At 36.5% G+C, this 18,681-nt stretch overlaps 1 protein-coding gene across 2 annotated transcripts in view; it reads right to left on the minus strand.

Moving 5' to 3' along the window:
• Positions 1-18,681, minus strand: part of pacsin1a (protein kinase C and casein kinase substrate in neurons 1a) — a 52,165-nt gene that overhangs the window by 11,164 nt on the left and 22,320 nt on the right. For both annotated transcript variants that reach the window (XM_028453018.1, XM_028453019.1), the window contains 4 exons: positions 11,588-11,717; positions 3,280-3,436; positions 2,934-3,169; positions 1,395-1,550 (listed from right to left, as the gene is read on the minus strand). In XM_028453018.1, coding sequence (XP_028308819.1) covers positions 1,395-1,550; positions 2,934-3,169; positions 3,280-3,436; positions 11,588-11,647 — 609 coding nt within the window. In that variant the 5' untranslated portion in view covers positions 11,648-11,717. The remainder of the gene's footprint in view (positions 1-1,394; positions 1,551-2,933; positions 3,170-3,279; positions 3,437-11,587; positions 11,718-18,681) is intronic.

Raw genomic sequence — 18,681 nt, forward strand, 5'->3', positions numbered from 1 at the left:
GTTTGAAATATGATTTAATGTCAGCTTAGGCTTTACTCCCCATTCTAATTAAGGTTGCAGCCATATACCGCTTTTTCTCAAACCGATACAATATGGATACTTGAATTTGCGTTGTTGCCAATCCCGAGTACCGATACATGAATAAAAGTATTATGCAAAACGCAATAACTTGGAAGATCGTATTGTCTGAAAATAGGTCCCCCTGGCGGCCAATCCCAAAAAATACAAAATAATTGACAGGCCACATACAAAGCAATGGGTATATTAGCTCAGGATTGGCCCGATGCATTCCTACTGCTAAGCATGTTAAGCATTATAAATTTCTAGCATGAATAAGGTGTTATGAAGGCTGCCATTAAGTGTAGTTCGCTAAATTATGACATCATTGGAGCTATGTTGGCATTTTTTGGATTAGGTGGAGGGATCTAGTGGGGTTAGCTAGGGGTAGGGTTAGGGGTTAGGGTAACAAACAACACTTAATGACAGCCTTCATGACACCTTATTCATGCTAATGACAGGTGTTATGTCATAACAAAAAGACATAATCATCAACATCCCCTGCCAGATTGGTTCTCATTATGACTCACAACCTTTTGCTGAATGTCCTAAATCTAACTTAGATGTATACATAAGAAAATATTATCACATCAGAACATAAAATTACTATCTTAAACTATTTCGAAGAAAAGCTGTCCCCTTTGAAGATACCTCGAATAAAGTAAAGAAAAACAGTCAAGGGCAATAACTCCAGAAAAAATTATTGCACACTTCTCATTTTTGAACTCCATCAAGGTATTGATACCTTGAAGCTACACATCAAATTTAGTTATCCTATCTTAAATGGTTTCTGGGAAAAGCTTTCCCCTTTGACGACACCTCGAACAGAGTAAAGAAAAACAAAACAAGGGCAATAACTCTGGAAAAAATATTTGCGCGATTCTCATTTTCGAACTCCATCAAGGTATTGTCACCATGAAGCCACACATCGAATTTGGTTATCCTATCTTAAACAGTTTCTGAGATAAGCTATCCCCTTTAACTCGGACGGACGGTTGTGCGCACGGACGGACAGAGCTCAAACCTCCATCCCCCTTCCACATGTGTGGTGGGGGAGAATAATGACATCGTAATGTCAGCCTTATGTATAAAACTTAGAGTGAAGTCTTACCAAAAGTTCTTACAGTTAGGATGACCAGTGAACACATTAAGGTTTTTACAGTTAAATATCTCATTATCTTTACTTTATAAATAACATATTTTCCCCCTATTTAATATTTAATCTTATGTTATGTTAAGTGACTCAGGCTTTGAGTATTACACCTGTAGTGCAAAGAACATCTACTGAGCTGCTCTGTTCTGGTTCATCTCACATTAAAGGAACTGAAAGTCTTCACCTTATGCACGTCCTGTTTGCACTTGTCCACTTTCTCGTGTAGCTTCTTCTGCTGGTCTGCTGTGACAGAAGCCTCCGTCTTGCCGTTGGCCTCACGGGTTGCAGCCAACTTCTCCTCCTTGCAGGCCATGTGGTAACTTTTCTTAGCTGTCTCCATCTGTAGGTACAAGCACAGAGTGTGTGGAATAAATCCAGCCAAGGACACTGAGCACAATCTGGGTTTTTATTCGGCTTTAAGTCAGTGAATCAAATATTTTTCAGAGCAAAAAAATCCAGACTCAGTCCCAGGCCTTGAGATTCGATCTGTTACCAAAGAAAAACTTAAGGTTACTATGGTACTCACCTCATTTTTATGCTTGGGCAACATCTCAAATCCTTAATTACAGCATAATATTTACAACTCAAATTATTTTGTTGTAGAAAGCCAATGTTTATTTCATTTAAACAATTTTTGGTCTGCATACCTTTTTGCCACTAAATGCTCCGTAAAAACAGTTCTTTTGGTGAGGTTTTGGAACCATGGAGAGCAGGTACTACACAGTATGTTTCTCGGCTCAACTGATTTTTTCTGCTGATTAATACCCATACCCCACTTAGGTTCCCAAAGTGGGGTACGGGTACCCCCAGGGGTACGCCAATTGTTAAAGGGGTTACGTGAATGAAAATTCAAAAGAATGACAACAGTGGAAACTAGAATATAAATAGAGCAGTTAATGTTAATGCTAGCTTAATGTTATTGCTAGGCTAATGTTATTGTTATTTCTAGGCTCATACTAGGTTAATGCTAATGCTATTGTTATTTTGCTAGGTTAATGTTAATGCTAGGTTAATGCTATTGCTAGGTTATTGCTAATGCTAGGTGAATGCTAATGCTATTGCTAGGCTAATGATAATGCTATGTTAAAGCTAATACTAGGTCAATATTAATGTTAGGCTAATGTTAATGCTAGGCAAATGCTATTGCTGTCCTAATGTTAATGTTGATGCTAGGTTAATTCTATGACTAGGCTAATGCTAATGCTAATGCCAGATAATACTAATATCAATGCTAAGCTAATGCAGTGCGACGCGGGCCAGCACCTGCATCCTCACTTGCATTTTCTTCAGGAAATGCAAATATTCTAGTTATTATTATATATTAATCCTCAACAGGATAGGTGAAATTCACTGTAGGGCTACATTGTATATGACACTACATTATTATGTTTTTAAGTGGAGTCGGGGGTACATGTCTTCAGGTTAAATGTCTGAAAGGGTACGGGACTGTGAAAAGTTTGGGAACCACTGATATAGACAATTTGACTATGTAAAACCTCTGATGTTATACATTGTTTAGATTGAATAAATTGACGTTATTTTTCAGGGTTCATTTTGATTCATTTTATTCAATTGTAGAATATTATTATGCTTAGATCAAGCCTTTTGTAACACTCCACACGACAAAATAAGTCATAAAAGTATTATTGTTATTAATATGGAAGACAACTCACGCATTAGAAACATCTGTTAGCAGCTGGTTCACTGACTTTCCTTTACGCACCTCTTTGAGTTTCTTGGCCCAGGGTTTCTGGGCCTTCTTGAAGCCTTCATCAGCTTCTTTAGCCTCTTTGAAGCCTCCAATGATCTGCTTGTGATACGCCTCTTTCTGCCAGTTCTTCACCCTCTCAATGTCCTCGTTCAGGAGGTTGTTCTTCACATCTTGGTGCAGCTCGCTCACCTTCTCAGCCTCGGTCATCACACCGAGCCAGGCTCTCTCCACGGAGCCGTACTGTGGGCCTGGAAGTCAGATGACCTGATTCACTTCATAGGTTTTAAACACACACGGCTGTCACATATTAAAAGCTAATCATTTGGACCTGTAAAATGGAGTACAACACACAGCTGACCTTTCTCAATGAGCTGCCTCCATCTCTTGGACCACGCAGTGAGCTGGTCGCCGTAGGCTTTCTCTATCTTGGAACGTTCTCCCAGACAGTTCATCAGGTCATTGCAGAGCCGATGGCCGTCATCAACTCTCTTGACGGCACGTTTGTAGTTTCCCACCTGAGAATAAAGAAAGGAATACAGGACTATTGAAAAATCACGTACCTAGAATATTTTTGGTGTATCAAGAAGTGTATCCAATCTGGCTACTTTATTTCATACAGTAGACTTTCACAATAAAACAGCAACGCAACCCCACATTTTGACTTGGCGAATCAAAAGTTGATAATGCTGATATTCAATTTAATTTAATTTAATTTAATTATGAGATAAATTCTTCCAGTTTCACTAAAAATTACAAACTAAAAAGCAAATTACAAATACCGGCACTTATGAGAGGGAAAATAAGGTCAAAATAGTTGAGACATAGGGCAAATCTATGTTAACCAATCACCCTTTGGGCTATGACACAAAAATAGATCCCAGATATACATAGCTTAGGAGGAGCTCGAAGAAGAGCCGTTGCTCCTCTACATTGAAAAGAATTGTGTCATTTGTCAATCAATCAAATAGAATTTCATTTTTAGGATTTGTTGAAATGTTGATGTAAATATCTGACCAACATGTTCATTCTGTTTAAGGAACATAGGAATATTATCAAGTAATGTGTTAAAAGGAATAAGAAAAACAACGAAAGCATGCTACAGAGGTGACTGTCTGGTGCCTGTTAGAAAACCTGTATTTTTTGGGCAACAGTAATTTTCTTATCGAGGAATACAATACCAGCTTATATAAGGCATCTAGCAACACTATCATCATTCACTAAAGATCTGAGGAAACAGTTGCGTGAAGGACAAAATTGTAACCATTAGCCATAAATAAATATATTTTAGAGCAGTGTGCGATTCCCAAAAGCCTGTTGGGCATGTGCAATAATAAGCACTATCAGCACTTTCATGAATTAGACCCTGAAACACTGATTTTGAAGTTGTTGGTTTTAACTGGGATAGCTATATTTTTTTTTTTTTTACAAAATTAAATTTTTTAATGTAAGTATGTATGAACTAATGCTGTATATAATATAAATTGTAGTGTGATATAAAAACGTATACCGTACGATATAACCATCAATCATTTATATCACAAATTTAATGTGTGTGGTCTTGGTCCCACTCTGTTGCTAAACACTCATGAATCAGGTTCAGTTACTCACAGCAACAATGCTGCTTTGCAGTAGCATGTTTGCATCACCCAGAGAAACTAGTTTACAAAGGTGCAGAAAATGGATACTATAATAATATTAATAATAATGCATCAGTTTTATAAAGCGCTTTTTTTGGGAACTCAAAGTTGCTTTATAGAATACAGAAAAATAAAAAAAATCAAGAAATAACAATAAAAGTAAAACAAAGGTTAAGGTGTTTTAAAGTTCTGTAATGAGTGTGCAATACTAAGGTATGCGGAGGTGAATTTTTGGCCAGAGTTGGTCCCCCAGAGCGACCAGAATCATTCTGGTTACAAACTGTGTCACTACAGCCAATATGCCTCTTCCAAGCAAAAGTCACAATAAATCCTTTATTGAGAAGATTCTTAAAGGAGAAGTACCATTTATTTTGGGATTCAATTATTTATTTTTAGTTTATCTTCATATACAGAACTTTTAGAACACTTTTTCCAGCATTTTGTTTTTTTTACAGAAAATGATTCAGTTTATTGTCATTGCACTCTGAAATGAAAGCACAGAACAAATAAGCAAATTGAGTTGAAAAAGAAATCATGGAATCCATGAACAATACTGTTGACCTGATGCTCATTAGGGTCTGGTACCTCAGTGTGTTCCAACACTGCTTTAATGCAGACAGAGGGAGTTGGAAGTAACCAAGAAAAGTTGGAACACCTGTAGGAATTAGTAGCACCAACTTTCAAGTCTGATTCAACCTTCATTGCTGCAGAACAGCTTTAAATTGTTAAATCACTTTGTGTTCCCTGAAAAAGGCCTATTTGTATAATTCTGAAATGTACATTATTTTTCAGTTATGGATAACCAAACCTTTTTTTTTAACCTCTGGCTTTTCAGTATTTACCTTTGTACCATTTCAAGCTGTTCATTGAACTTGCACGACTTGAATTGCAATAAATAACTGGAAAAATTAGGGTGTTCTAAAACTTTTGACCGGTAGTGTATAACAAAATATGTGATGATTAGCAATTTTCCATTCATTTCACATCATTTCAAGGAAGAAATACTACATCGGGATGTATATATCGTTATCAGAAAATACATCTACCTATATTGTGATATAACATTAATTTTCTCCATATCACACAGCACTAGTATGAACTGAATATTTTTTTGATGTCCTTACAGTTCTACATCAACCTGCCAAGGGACTAGAGATGAAAATTAGCCAAATCCTACAATCGTACATTTTGACAAAAATGTTGATGGATACATATTGACCCTTCTAACATAAATAAATAAATAAATAAATAAATAAATAAATAAATAAATAAATAAATAAATAAATAAAAGGCTAGATGATAGATTTCTAAACACATTAGTTATTCTGTTAAATATTTTCTCTACATCATTTTTCCCCGCCTTTAAGTAAGTCGTGTCAGGCTGAGTGGCCCCTCCCCTTTGCTTCCTGCAGGGGGCGTGAGCTCATGGTGCATGATGAAGGGAGGGGTAGAGTGAGGGATGGGGGATTTTTACTCGTGCCTTTGCATGTGTGTAGTTATGCAATGAGATAGGCGCGTGTGTGTTTTAATCCTCATGAGTGGTGTAATGCAGTCAGACGAATAGATGACGAGGTATAGGAGACAGAAATACCAGCGACTGTCCTCTAAATGTGCAGCCTGACACAGCTACCACTGTTCACTGAGAATCTGTCTGACTATGTTGTGCAGGCTGCAGACTTTCTGCTCTGTGATTGGTCCACTGGTCCTGATGTGAACAGTGCAGGGATGCTTTGAGCTCAGAGCTGCAGGGACACTGTGAAACAGGTGTTTAATGCTATGAGGTCTGCCCCATGATGCATTGCCACGCTAACACACTATAACAACAACAACAACAACATGGAGGTGGATCGTCATCGACTGGATATCCTCTCCCCTTCTTCGCACCCGTCCCCCACCCCACCACCTACCCGCACTTGCCCACATGCTATATGTTATTGTGACCGTGTTCTTCTTGTTTTGCCTAATGCATGTATACTTTTTTTTCCTAGTTTTACTACTGTACTCCCAAGTACAAAACAAGGCTTTTTTTACCCCTCACCTCTCCTTGTGTTGTGATTTCTCATCTAAAATGATATCTCATTGCTCTGTAACATGTGCAATGACAAATAAAGCTATTCATTCATTCATTCATTCATTCATTCATTTATTCATTCATTCATCATGCACATAGAAGCACAGCTGGGCTTTAAACCTAATATTATCTTCAAATATTAAATTTTTACCCTCTTGGGGTCAGTTTGACCCCAGGGATATTTGTATCCAGAAAATGATTTTCAGAAAATTGTTGAGTTTGTGTGTCAGGAACTTTGTTTATTTGTTTAATACATAAATAACCCCTTGATAATGAAACCTTGACCTGTTCTCTAAACTTTTCAATTTGAATTAATTTATCTTGAATAGTTTTCATCCAAATCTTCTCAAATTTACTGACAACATTAATAACCACATTAATAGGAACCCTATTGGTTGTGGTGATGATATGACCTTTCCTGCAGCGCCACCATCAGGTCAAACTTTCAGTTTTAAAAGTTAATGTAGCTTTAAAATCTTTCATTCAAATCTTTTCTAATTTGGGGTGCACATTCATGACTCTCAAAGAACTGATGTTGATGACCCCCTCTTTTCTCTCATAAACATTGATTTACTTATTTTTGTAATATATTTGGGGTTTTTCACTAAAATCTTTGTTTTGATTTAATAAAGGGCTGCCATGCAAGCTTTCATATGTTTGCTCCCCCCTTATTTTGCATGAACTACCAATGTCCTAGCGGGAATACCCCACCCTCCACAGCATAGGAAACATGTATAATATTTTACACAGTTAAAACAGCTTGGGGTCAAATTGACCCCATAGGAGCACCAATGCATGCAGTATGTGTTCAGCACACTGAAAAAATGTCATTATGATAATTTTATGCTTAAAGCTGATATTTCCGGAGTTTCTGAGAAACGTCTCGATGCCCCGCCCTAAACAGCTCCACTTCCTCCCACAGCCTCTCCCAGTTTACCACAAGCCACGCCTCTACCTTTCTGCATGCGCATCGCGTTGCATTGATATAGGTCTAAGGGTCATGTAAGAGCCAAAATCATATTTACCTGTTTGCTGTTGTGACGTGTGGCTTTGCACACAGTTCTGAATTCACTTTGATTGACAGACTTCGCTACAGGAAGCGATCACGACGCTTGTTTCCATTTGTATAGGGGTCTATAGGACGAAGGCGGGACTAATATACATTGATGTATATGAATGACCACCGGCAGTAGACCATAGTAAAAGACTAGTTAGTAGAGGTGTGACGATACACTCAGCTCACGAGACGAGAACGAGACAAGATTTTAAGAAAACTACAATGACAAAATATATGACAAATGTTTTATTATAACTCTTTACATGCATGAAGTAAGCATGAGCTTTTAACAAACTTCTTCCACAAATTGAAACTAAAACTAAAATGTATAATATTTAAAATAAAATAAATAAAATTATGTATTTCTTTCTTTTTTCAAGTGCAAACAATATTGGGGTCAAATTGACCCCAAGGATAATTGGGGGGTTAAGATTAATTGCATGAAAAAAGACAAGAACTGTAGTTTCTTCTTCATCTGGCTTTGTTTTAAAGTACGGGCTGATCTAAGTGTTGTTTCTATTGTCGTGGCGGTAGTGACAGGTGCCTGTGGTGAAAGGCTGTCTCACAGCAGCTGATGACTGAGCCTCTTTGTCCAGGCCTCAGTGGCAAACAGCCATGACACAATGAAGACTCTGTACTGAGGGAATTTATTATTGTTGCTAATTTGGCAGCTTTAAAGTGTAAAGCCACACACACTCACACAAACGCACAAACTTCTGCTTTCCTTTCTTAACAAAATAATAATTTTTGCAGACATTCGACCCCAACAAAACAAAGACAACCATGATAAATAACATAATATTGAGCCATTTTGTAAAACGGTATATCTCTAACACTAAAAGACAACCTTTTAGGAGTGTGAAATCACCATAATATTTTTATTACTGTTATTACCAGAGATAATAGTCCCTTTCTGACTGATTCCATGTAGCTGCAGACACAAAACTCACTAAAATTTACTATCACAACTTATTTTTCTTGGTTTTATGGGCACATATTCAGTTATATTGTGATTTCATACAATTTGATCAGCACTTTTTTCACAGGCCTCAGAGGACTATACAAAGGCTTACACGAAGAAATATTTGATATTAGCCTTTGTCGATATCAGATCTGCCAATATGCCACTATTAAGGGTGTAAGAAAAAATTGATTGTGCGATATATCGCAATATTTAACCGTGCGATTATTGTATCGATCCAAAAAATGTCCTTATCAATTTTTTAATCCTGTTTCTTTAACAAAAAAAAACTACCTCAATATTCAATGCATTGTAGGTTGGAAGTTGATTACACTGTATTTTCATAAAACATACTTTTATTATGTGGGTACTTTTTTTTTAAAGAACTTCAGAACTTCACAGAATCACAAACTGTTGTAAAAGCGAAAAATAAACGTTTTGTGAAAATGGACTGTAATTATACAGTTTGACAAACAAAACATTTGTTAAGTTAACATGTACTTGTTCTTGTAAGTCTAAAAAAATAAAGTATTTCATCCAAATTTGTAGTTGTAAAGGTGACATTTGTAATTATTGATTTCATGATATATCGCGATGTATATTGTATAGTTTAGTCTCAGGATATATCATATCGTGACATGAATATAGTGAATTATATCGTATCGCCACATTCATGGTAATGCACACCTCTATCCGATATTGTTCAACACTAAACTTCCAATATTAGTCGATACCATTATATCCACAGATGACTTAAACCCCAACTCCATTCTAGCTAACATTATTCAAAGATCTTCATGGAATTAATTAAGCTTACTTTGAACGTGATGGACTGGACGTATTCCAAAAACCAACATTATCGGTACAAAATAAAAAACTGAATGAAGTTCTAGAAGTGCCATATATATATTTTGAACATGTTGTCTCAAACAAAAGCACATCGCAGTTTTTAAAGATTGGTAGAAAAATTAATAACGATGGCAAGTGATGTTTTATTAATAAAAAAAAAATGGAGGCTATGGAGGTCCACTATGCAGACACTGCAGTCGTCAGCTTTATGTTTTCATTTCTCACCTCTGTCTTGGAGCAAATCTTCATGTGTCATAATGTTCAGTCAAAGCCAAGTTGGAGTGAAGCATTAACTACAGTAACATCTGTAATGTTGTTGTACTGCTAAATCACAGTGAAAACAGGAAACCATAGTCAACATCCCACGCCAGACTGGTTCTTATTGTAACTCACAACCTTTTCCTAAATGTCCTAAATCTAAGAACTTAGACGTATACATGAGAAAATATTATCACATCTGAATATAAAATGACTGTCGGTTTCTAAGAAAAGCTGTCCCCTTTGAAGATACCTCGAACAGAGTAAAGAAAAACAAAACAAGGGCAATAACTCTGGAAAAAATGATTCCGCACGGACGGAGGGAGCTCAAACCTACAGTATAACCCCCTTCCACCTTGTGGCGGGGGATAATAAATAGATCGATATCTTAAAATTATAGACTAAATGGTAAATGGACTTGATTTTATATAGCGCTTTATCACCACACTGAAGCAGTCTCAAAGCGCTTTACATATCAGCTCATTCACCCAATCACTCTCACATTCACACACCAGTGGGACAGGACGCCATGCATGGCGCTAGTCGACCACTGGGAGCAACTTAGGGTTCAGTGTCTTGCCCAAGGACACTTCGACACATAGTCAGGTACTGGGATCGAACCCCCAACCTCTCGATCAGAAGACGACCCACTACCACCTGAGCCACGGTCGCCATGAAACCTGTCCATTTTTTTTTTTTACCTGATTCAATTACATTTTAAGATCCAATCCATCTTTTTTCACTGCTTATTACTGAGAAATAAATCTTTAATAATTCTAATGCTGATTTTATGTTTGTATAGATTTCAGGGGGAAGTAAAAAGGGCTGAGAGAACAGTGCAATTGACCGAATAATTTAGTTGTAGATATCTACTGTAAGTAAGCGTGTATTAGGGCGTAAAATATCTGGGAAATTTCCACAGGAATTGAAGCTTGGGCATTTTGGCAATATTGATAAAAGCTAAGCATTTCATGGGAATTGTTTATTGAAATTAAGGTGAAATTGGGAGTAATTTCAAACCACGGTATTATTTAATCAAAATCAACATTTTAGCATCCATATAAAATAATACACCTTTAAAAAACTCTAACATTTCAACAGTTTTATTTGGAAGGACAACTTCACAATTATTCAAGTGGAGTTTCATTGAATTGCTCAATTAAACTCAATAAAACAGTATTTGCAGGGGTTCTGGTGCTTGTATAACATGGTGAAAGTCATTTTTACTCTCAAATTGTTGACAGAAACCTAATTTTTCCAAAATCCGGCTCAGTCCTCAAATTATTTGACAAGATTTCCCCAAAATAAATAAATATAGTCACTACCTGCTACCTATTGGACATTGTCGGTGCGATACTGTATGTACTACATACTGTGCTTTTATTTCATTTATACGCGGAAATGCAAAGTAACACTAATGGTGAAGTGGCTTGATTCCCAACCTCTGCAACACACTTGAGATCAAACTTTTCCATATTTGGCACCTGAACTAAAATGAGTTCGCCCCGCTGAAACATGACACATGAAAAGATGCATTAAAAAAAAGTTAATTCTATGATAAATTGTATTATTAACAAAATACCTTCTTTATTTGTAAAAATACTGAAAGATATATTTGTCTGGCTTAGTAAAATTGTAAAGGATGTAATAAAAAAAAAAGGAAATCATTTTAAATGCTTCCCCCGTCTACTTTAATATAACCGTTGGAAAGCCAGAGCGATGAATATTGAACTTGATCACATTTTGAGAGACTTTGGTGTTGGCCTTAATTTGGAGGTTTGAGGATGTGGGTTTGAGTGGCAGATGATAAATAATGGAGATGTTTCTCTTTACCTCCCAGAAGCTGTCCATGGTGTCGTCGGCAACGGCGTATTCATCGTAGGAGCCAGACATTTTCCTGGATGTGACGAAGCACTCTAATGACTAAATCTGTCCTCAGTTGCAGAGCTGAGTTCCTCATGCACTGAAAGAGACACAAAACCACAACATCTGAAGACATGTGTCACGTCACATTATCATAGAAATAATGAGGAACAACACGTGGAGAAAGGTGAAGGAGGCGTGTGCGTGTGTGTGTGTGTGTGTGTGTAACTCTCCCTGGAAACGAGAAGGAGCTTTACAGAGTAAGGGTTTCCTTTTGAGACGTTTCTAATGAGATAAAAATAGTTTTCTGTGCGATGCATTGAGCACGCTGCCCTGAGGAATGAGAGAGGGCTTCTTATAGTCATGTGTCCCAGAAAAGACGAGCAGTGAGAGAGTGGAACACTGTGCATCTCTGACCCGTAATCTGTGAAGCCACTTTTATTTGACACGTTTCATCTGAGAGTCAACAACGCGCGCACGCACATGCACACGCACAGACGAGCGAAGAACAAACTGTTCAGCTTGTCCAAAGGTATACACAAAACATTCAAAAAATATATTAAAAATAAGAAAAGACTAAGGTTTATATCAGTTTTATCAAATATACTGCTTTAGCAAACAGTTTTAACTTTAGTCAAATACATGAGTTGCCAATAAAATCAGCAAAACCGGTCAATTTAGTTTCTTTAACCAATACCTGAACGGCAAAATAGGATTAAAAATACGAGTAGAATATAACCAAAGCATTAGCAATGATATATGTCGTGAAAGTAGCCAATATGGTAAATCTTAGAGGTATGAAAAAGAAAAATCGATTTCACAATATATCGCAATTTTTTTGGGTGCCGATTTTAAAAACAAAAGAAAAAAAAAGCGATTTAAAAAAGAAAAAGAAAATTAAAAATTCTGATATTTAATAGATTTTCGTTCCTACATAAAAACCTTGAAAATTGTGCCACTTTTGGGCCTCCACTCCGATAGATGGCGCCATAGAGCCACTTTGCTGTGCAGCACAGCGCCATTACTGTAGTAGAGGCAGTCACAGTGGCAGAAGCAAACTGACTCAAATCCCAAACCGCATGGCTAAAAAAATAACAGCGCCTCCACAGTACAAAGCTGACGTTTGGAAGTACTTTGGCTTCCAACTTAAAGGACAACGCTGTCTGCAAAATTTGCCGTCTGCAAAATTTGCCGTGATACGTATCGCATTGCAACATCCTTGCCAGTTCTCACCCCTAGTAAATATGTTTTATTCCATGGAAAATATTGGCCGATATGTCTTTTATAGGCTATGGAGGTCCAACTTTATGTTTTAATTTCTCACTCTATGTCAGAGCAAATCTTCATGTGTCATAATTTTCAGTCAAAGCCAAGTTGGAGTGATCCCTTAGCTACGGTAACATCTGTACTTTTGTTGTACAGCTAAATCACAGTGAAAATAAATAGATCTATATCTTTAAACTATAAACTATTCCATTAAGGGCAATTAAACCATGAAACCTGTCAACTTTTTTTGACCTGATTAAATGACATTTTTATATCCAAGTTAAAGGCTCTTCTTTTTTTCCTGCTTATGACTGAGAAGGAATTATTTAATCATTTTATTGTTGATTTAGTGTTTTTATAGTTTTTTCAATGGTTGATTTCAAAGTGTCTACTGTTGTTTTTATTGGTTCACAAGGGGGAAGTAAAAATAACTAAGAGAAAACAGTGTAACTGACTAAATCATTTAGTTGTAGATATCTCAGTAGGGTTGCAAAGGTGCGTAAAATATCTGGCAAATTTCCACAGGAACTTAAGGTAAAAAATTTTGGCAATATTAAAAAAAAAAAAAAAAAAAAAAAAAAAAAAAAAAAAAACTTTTCATGGGAATTATTCATTGAAATTACGCAGAAATACAGCCAATTTTTAAAACTAGTGATCAGAATTTTACTCCAGTACGCAAGGAAATAACATCAATGGATGATAATTGATCTTGAATCCTGTCCATCCTCAGAAAATCAATTAATTTCTATTTAATATTTCACATACTTGCACACTTCACGAGGAACTCTCACTGAGGGGCCAACCTGGTTCTACTCTGTGGTAATAGCATCATGATTATCATCAGTATGTTGGTGAGGGCCATTGACACAACTTAACACGTCATGGTGACAACGGCCCTCATTTATCAACCTTGCGTGAAAACGGGTGCAAATTTGAGTGCACACTTAATCGTACGACAGCACCAACGTGTGATTTATAAAACATTCGTATTTGACCAATCCCAGCGTGCAAATGATCAGGTGATTGATAAATGCATGTGAAAACTGGAATTTAAGAAGTGCCTTTACACATTGTGTGGAAGAGAATCAGTGACTCAGCAGGTGAGGTCCACCCCCCTGTGTGCGCTGCTAGCAACTTTACAACAGAGATCCTGGAGACACTCGCGGATATGATGTTTGTATCAGCATCAGTCCACACGCTTTAGGCAATAAATATCACATTAAAAGAAATTCATGACTGAAACGCTTTTAAAAAAGCCTTAAAAAGGACTAAATGTTGTCCCTTGTCTGTGTTTATTATGCCTTTAGCCAATTTTACCTATACTTCATCACATTACCGAGCATTCGTAAAAGTTTAAGGAACTTTTTTCATTTAAAAGCATGAATGAGGTCCTATTTCCTCCGTACAGCACATCATTCTCCAAGACAGCACATAGCAGTGCGTCCCATGTGCGTGTGTGCGCACTGGGTAAACCTACGCTCCTGCTTGGTAGCAGTTCATTAGCGGGGTTATACGGTATTCTATTCAAAATTATCAGCCATAACGTCAGCTTTTTTTTTTTTAAATTAATTTTTTCTTGTTTTATGAATCCATTTATATCCGTTCTGAATGTGTGTCTGCTTATGCTAAAATGACGGCTGAGGCTTGTTTAATACTTTATTTTCAGTCTTGGACAGATTTTGCTGTGCTGAACCACAAATCCACACACTCAGATTTGCGTACACGAGGTCAGACCCGACGTGTGATCTGATCGTAGCGTACAATCATGTTCGAAAGGATAAATACCAAAATTTGGGTGAATATGGTCAAACGCACGTCATACGCTCAGATCTGAACGTATGGTTGATAAATGAGGGTCATTGTGTTTCTAATTATTAGGATTTTTTTTTTTTAATTGATGAATATATGTTATTTTAAATACATTCTAATTAGGCCAAATTGAAATTTTGTACTTATTCTGAGACGGAATTTCAATAAATGTGTGTGTGTTCGTCCTTTATTAATGTGCCGTTATCACCGGTAACACAGTCGTCTCACAGAAAGCAGCTCCTCCTGGATTCCCTCATGCATTTACTACTATTTGAATTTATTTCTGTGACATATGTTCAATATCTTGCCACCTCGGTTAAAAACAGTTGAGATGTTGAGCCACTATATTGGTATTGAGCTGTGTTTGAAGCTTTATCCATTTTGTTACTCATGACTAATGCGTTTCCTTTGACATAGAGCGCTACATTCATTGCTCTGCAGCTACTAGGTGAACACTGACATTTGACAATGATGCTTTTCTCATATTGAGATTTTAATCAAGGGGGTAGCCTCGTGTGCTTTGTTATTGGAGTTATGAAGCAGTTGGCGTTTAACTTTATTCATCTCTTACTGCCTTACCTGGCCTATTGCTCAGAAAGCTGTGGTAATACATGTAAAACTTACAGCATGTAGAGCCATTCATTAAATTACAAAGGAGGTCATTAAGAATAAAGAGAACAATAAAACTTATGAATAAAGTAAAGTTAAAAGTGTTAGAGGTTTTATTCAGAGTAGGAAATAAAAGGCTTCCTTTGGGAATTAAATCACTTTTTAAACAAAGAGAAGAAAAGTATCATTTAAGAGGGGTTTATATTTTTGAAAAAAGTGAATTCAGAACAAATGTAAAAAGAATATGAGTTTCTGTTTACGGTGTTAAAGTTTGGAATGATCTTGAGGATAGGGATGGGAATTGATAAGAATTGAGCGATTCCGATTCCAGTATCGATACTGCTTATCGGTTCGATTCCTTACCGATTCTCTTATCGATTCTCATTGGGTGAGGAAATTAAATAATGCAAATGGATTTGTTTTCTTTAACTCTTTATTATCTTATCTTTGTCTCTTTATAAATTGCTTTCCCTGGATAATAATATATACAAAAGCGCTATGTAAAAATGATGAATTATTATTATTATTATTACAACATATGACACATTTTGGCTACAAATATTTGAGAATATTTACAGTGCTCCTTTTGAACTTGAACAACTTCATCCAAAACTAATTCAGACATAAAACAAATAATTCTTCTGTAAAAAAAAAAGAACATATTAACCGAAATTACAGCTGAACTTATTGATTTGAATTGAAATACAAGCAAACAAACGATTGGATTACTGGAAACCGGTTCTCGGAAAGAACCGGGTTTTTCCATTCCCATCCTTACTTGAGGATCACTTTAAGTTAATCAGTTCACTGTCTATGTTCAAAAATTCTTTAAAAAACTAAATGTTTGAGTAGGGGGGGAGCACCTATTATGAGAAAGAAAAATGGGAAAGAGAAGAGCGTTTTACGGTAACTGAGGAGAAATGGGATCACATTTGTGAAATTCAGTGGGCGTCAACTGGGTCAAATACATGGCGTCAATTCTGCTGGAAAAACACAATGTGTTTTTTTCATTAAATCAGCACACCAGGGAACTGGAGATGCATGTTGGAGTCAGATGTGGTAGTGCAGGGGCAAATTATTCAATTCGATTCATAAACATATGCAAAATGTATGTGTAATTGTTTTCCCCTTAACATTTGAAGCAATCAATCTTGGTAGCATAGAATTGGATGGTCCTGACAAGGGAGACAAGAAACTACTGTACATCTTCTTAGCAGCAAGTAAAAAGGCCATCACCAGAAGATGTCTCAAGCTTGAAAAACCAACGAACGGGGATTGGATCAACATTGTACACGACATCTACAGCATGGAAAAAATTTCAGTAGACTCAATTTATAGAATATGGTCAAAATGGACACAATATGTTATGCCTATAAGATCTGCTTTCATATAATGTTGAAATATAAATACTGATAATTGCTACTGTTGATAATGCTATGTAAACCAAAAGGTGCCCCACCTCTCTCTGTTGTTCGTTTGTTCCAGGTTTCATAATGTAAAAATGGAAGAGCAAAATCACATTGTTGAAAGAAAATCTGTAACTATTTGTCTTTTCAATAAAAAATAAATGTCAAAAAATAAATAAATAAATAAATGTTTTGCTCCTATTGAAACATAAGTTGATAAGCTGATGAATACTGCTGTTATTGAGGTGTTTCTATTGTGTTTGTTTGGGATTGGGCTCCAATAAGCAGTTCCTGCTTCAGCCCATTTCATTGTTGGTTGTTAAAATGAATGTTTATTCTTTGTATTGCATTCTATATGTTTGAAGACAGCCAAGAACAAATAAATATCTATCAATCAACTGATTCTTCAAGTGGCAAGTCCACTTTTTTTTTTTTGCCAAGCATGCATAAGTGACTCGTGGCCGTTTGAGGTTCTATAGTGAGTCATCACATGGGATATTTAGTTTAAATATTGTCACACTCCTCTGTGCTCCATCTCTAAACCTCCCTCTGCACTCAAGGGCAAATTATTTCCTGTAACATCCTTCATCTCCCCAGATGAGTCATGAGACCTGGCGCTCAGCATCAAGCTTAGTCCAAATTGACCCGACCTCACTTTTCTCTCTGCACAAACAAAACAACATAATTGCCCTTGAGAGAAAAGTTGTGTGCGAGGTCTGTTCGCAACAGGGAAACTACAAGGAAAACAAAAACATCCCTGAAATAAAACAATATTAAGTGGGACATTGTTTTCCTGTTCGTATCTATTGACTACTTATCTTCATTTCCTGAGAGATATCAGCTAAGATATAAGATAGGAGTATATGTTCAGTTGAACTGAACTATTTGAAAGCAAACAAGTCTTGTCTTAAATGTACTAGAACAGGGATTCTCAACTGGTGGGTTGGGACCCAAAAGTGGGTCGCGGACCTGTACTGGGTGGGTCGCGGACAGCTGGTCAAAATTAAATAAACGCTTATTGTCTCTCATGTTGTATTTTATTTTGAAAGAAACTTTTCTTTTGTTAGGCATGCTGTGAAAGGCATGTTACACAGGGAAATATATAGATTTATGTTTGAAAAAAAATATTATAGATGTGTGTTTTCAAAACCAAAATTTTGTTGGTTGAATTCTAAAAAAAAAATGAAAAAAAAGTGGGTCGCGGACCTGTACTGGGTGGATCGCGGACCCAAAAGTGGGTCGCGATTTAATGTCCGTGGCAAAATGTGGGTCCCAGGGTGAGACCAGTTGAGAACCACTGTACTAGAAATCACCTAATTTCACTATCTGACATATGGGGTGCTGTTAATTATATTTTGACGCATATTATGTTCATTATGATTATCATCATTCAATGGTCCCTCCCCATCATAAAACCCATATGTATCCTGGCTTTATGAAGAGATAGCCAGTCTGTTTTTTGACCTCAATGCAAATTATGATTTTACGTTACACAATTTGATTGGTTTTACTCGGTGGAACCGAGTCATTTGACTGAATTCTCGGGATCGTGGTATGTGCTATTCGGCACGGAGACGTTCCGTGGGCCCGGCCGTAGTTCATCAGAACTTGTTTAGTCATGCAGTCAGCAGAATCCTTGATTACTAGGGGTGTTCATTGTCATGAATCTGACGATACGATTCACGATTTGCACGTCATGATACGATGTATCCCGGTATATCTTAATACTAAACAATACAATGTGCATTGCGATATATCGCAATATCAATAACTACAAATTTCACTTTACAAGTACAAAATGGCATGAAATACAATTTATTATGATTATTATTTTCAATGTGAGAACAAGTAAATGTAAGTGTAATTCAAGTGCCAGTATCAAAAATAAGTTTGATCAAACTGTCAAAGTATATTTTTCAAAAAACTTTTGCTTCTACAACAGATTCTGATTCTAAAGTTCCTATATTATTATTT

Source organism: Gouania willdenowi, chromosome 7 (assembly GCF_900634775.1).
Source record: "Gouania willdenowi chromosome 7, fGouWil2.1, whole genome shotgun sequence".
Classification (NCBI taxonomy): Eukaryota; Metazoa; Chordata; class Actinopteri; order Blenniiformes; family Gobiesocidae; genus Gouania; species Gouania willdenowi.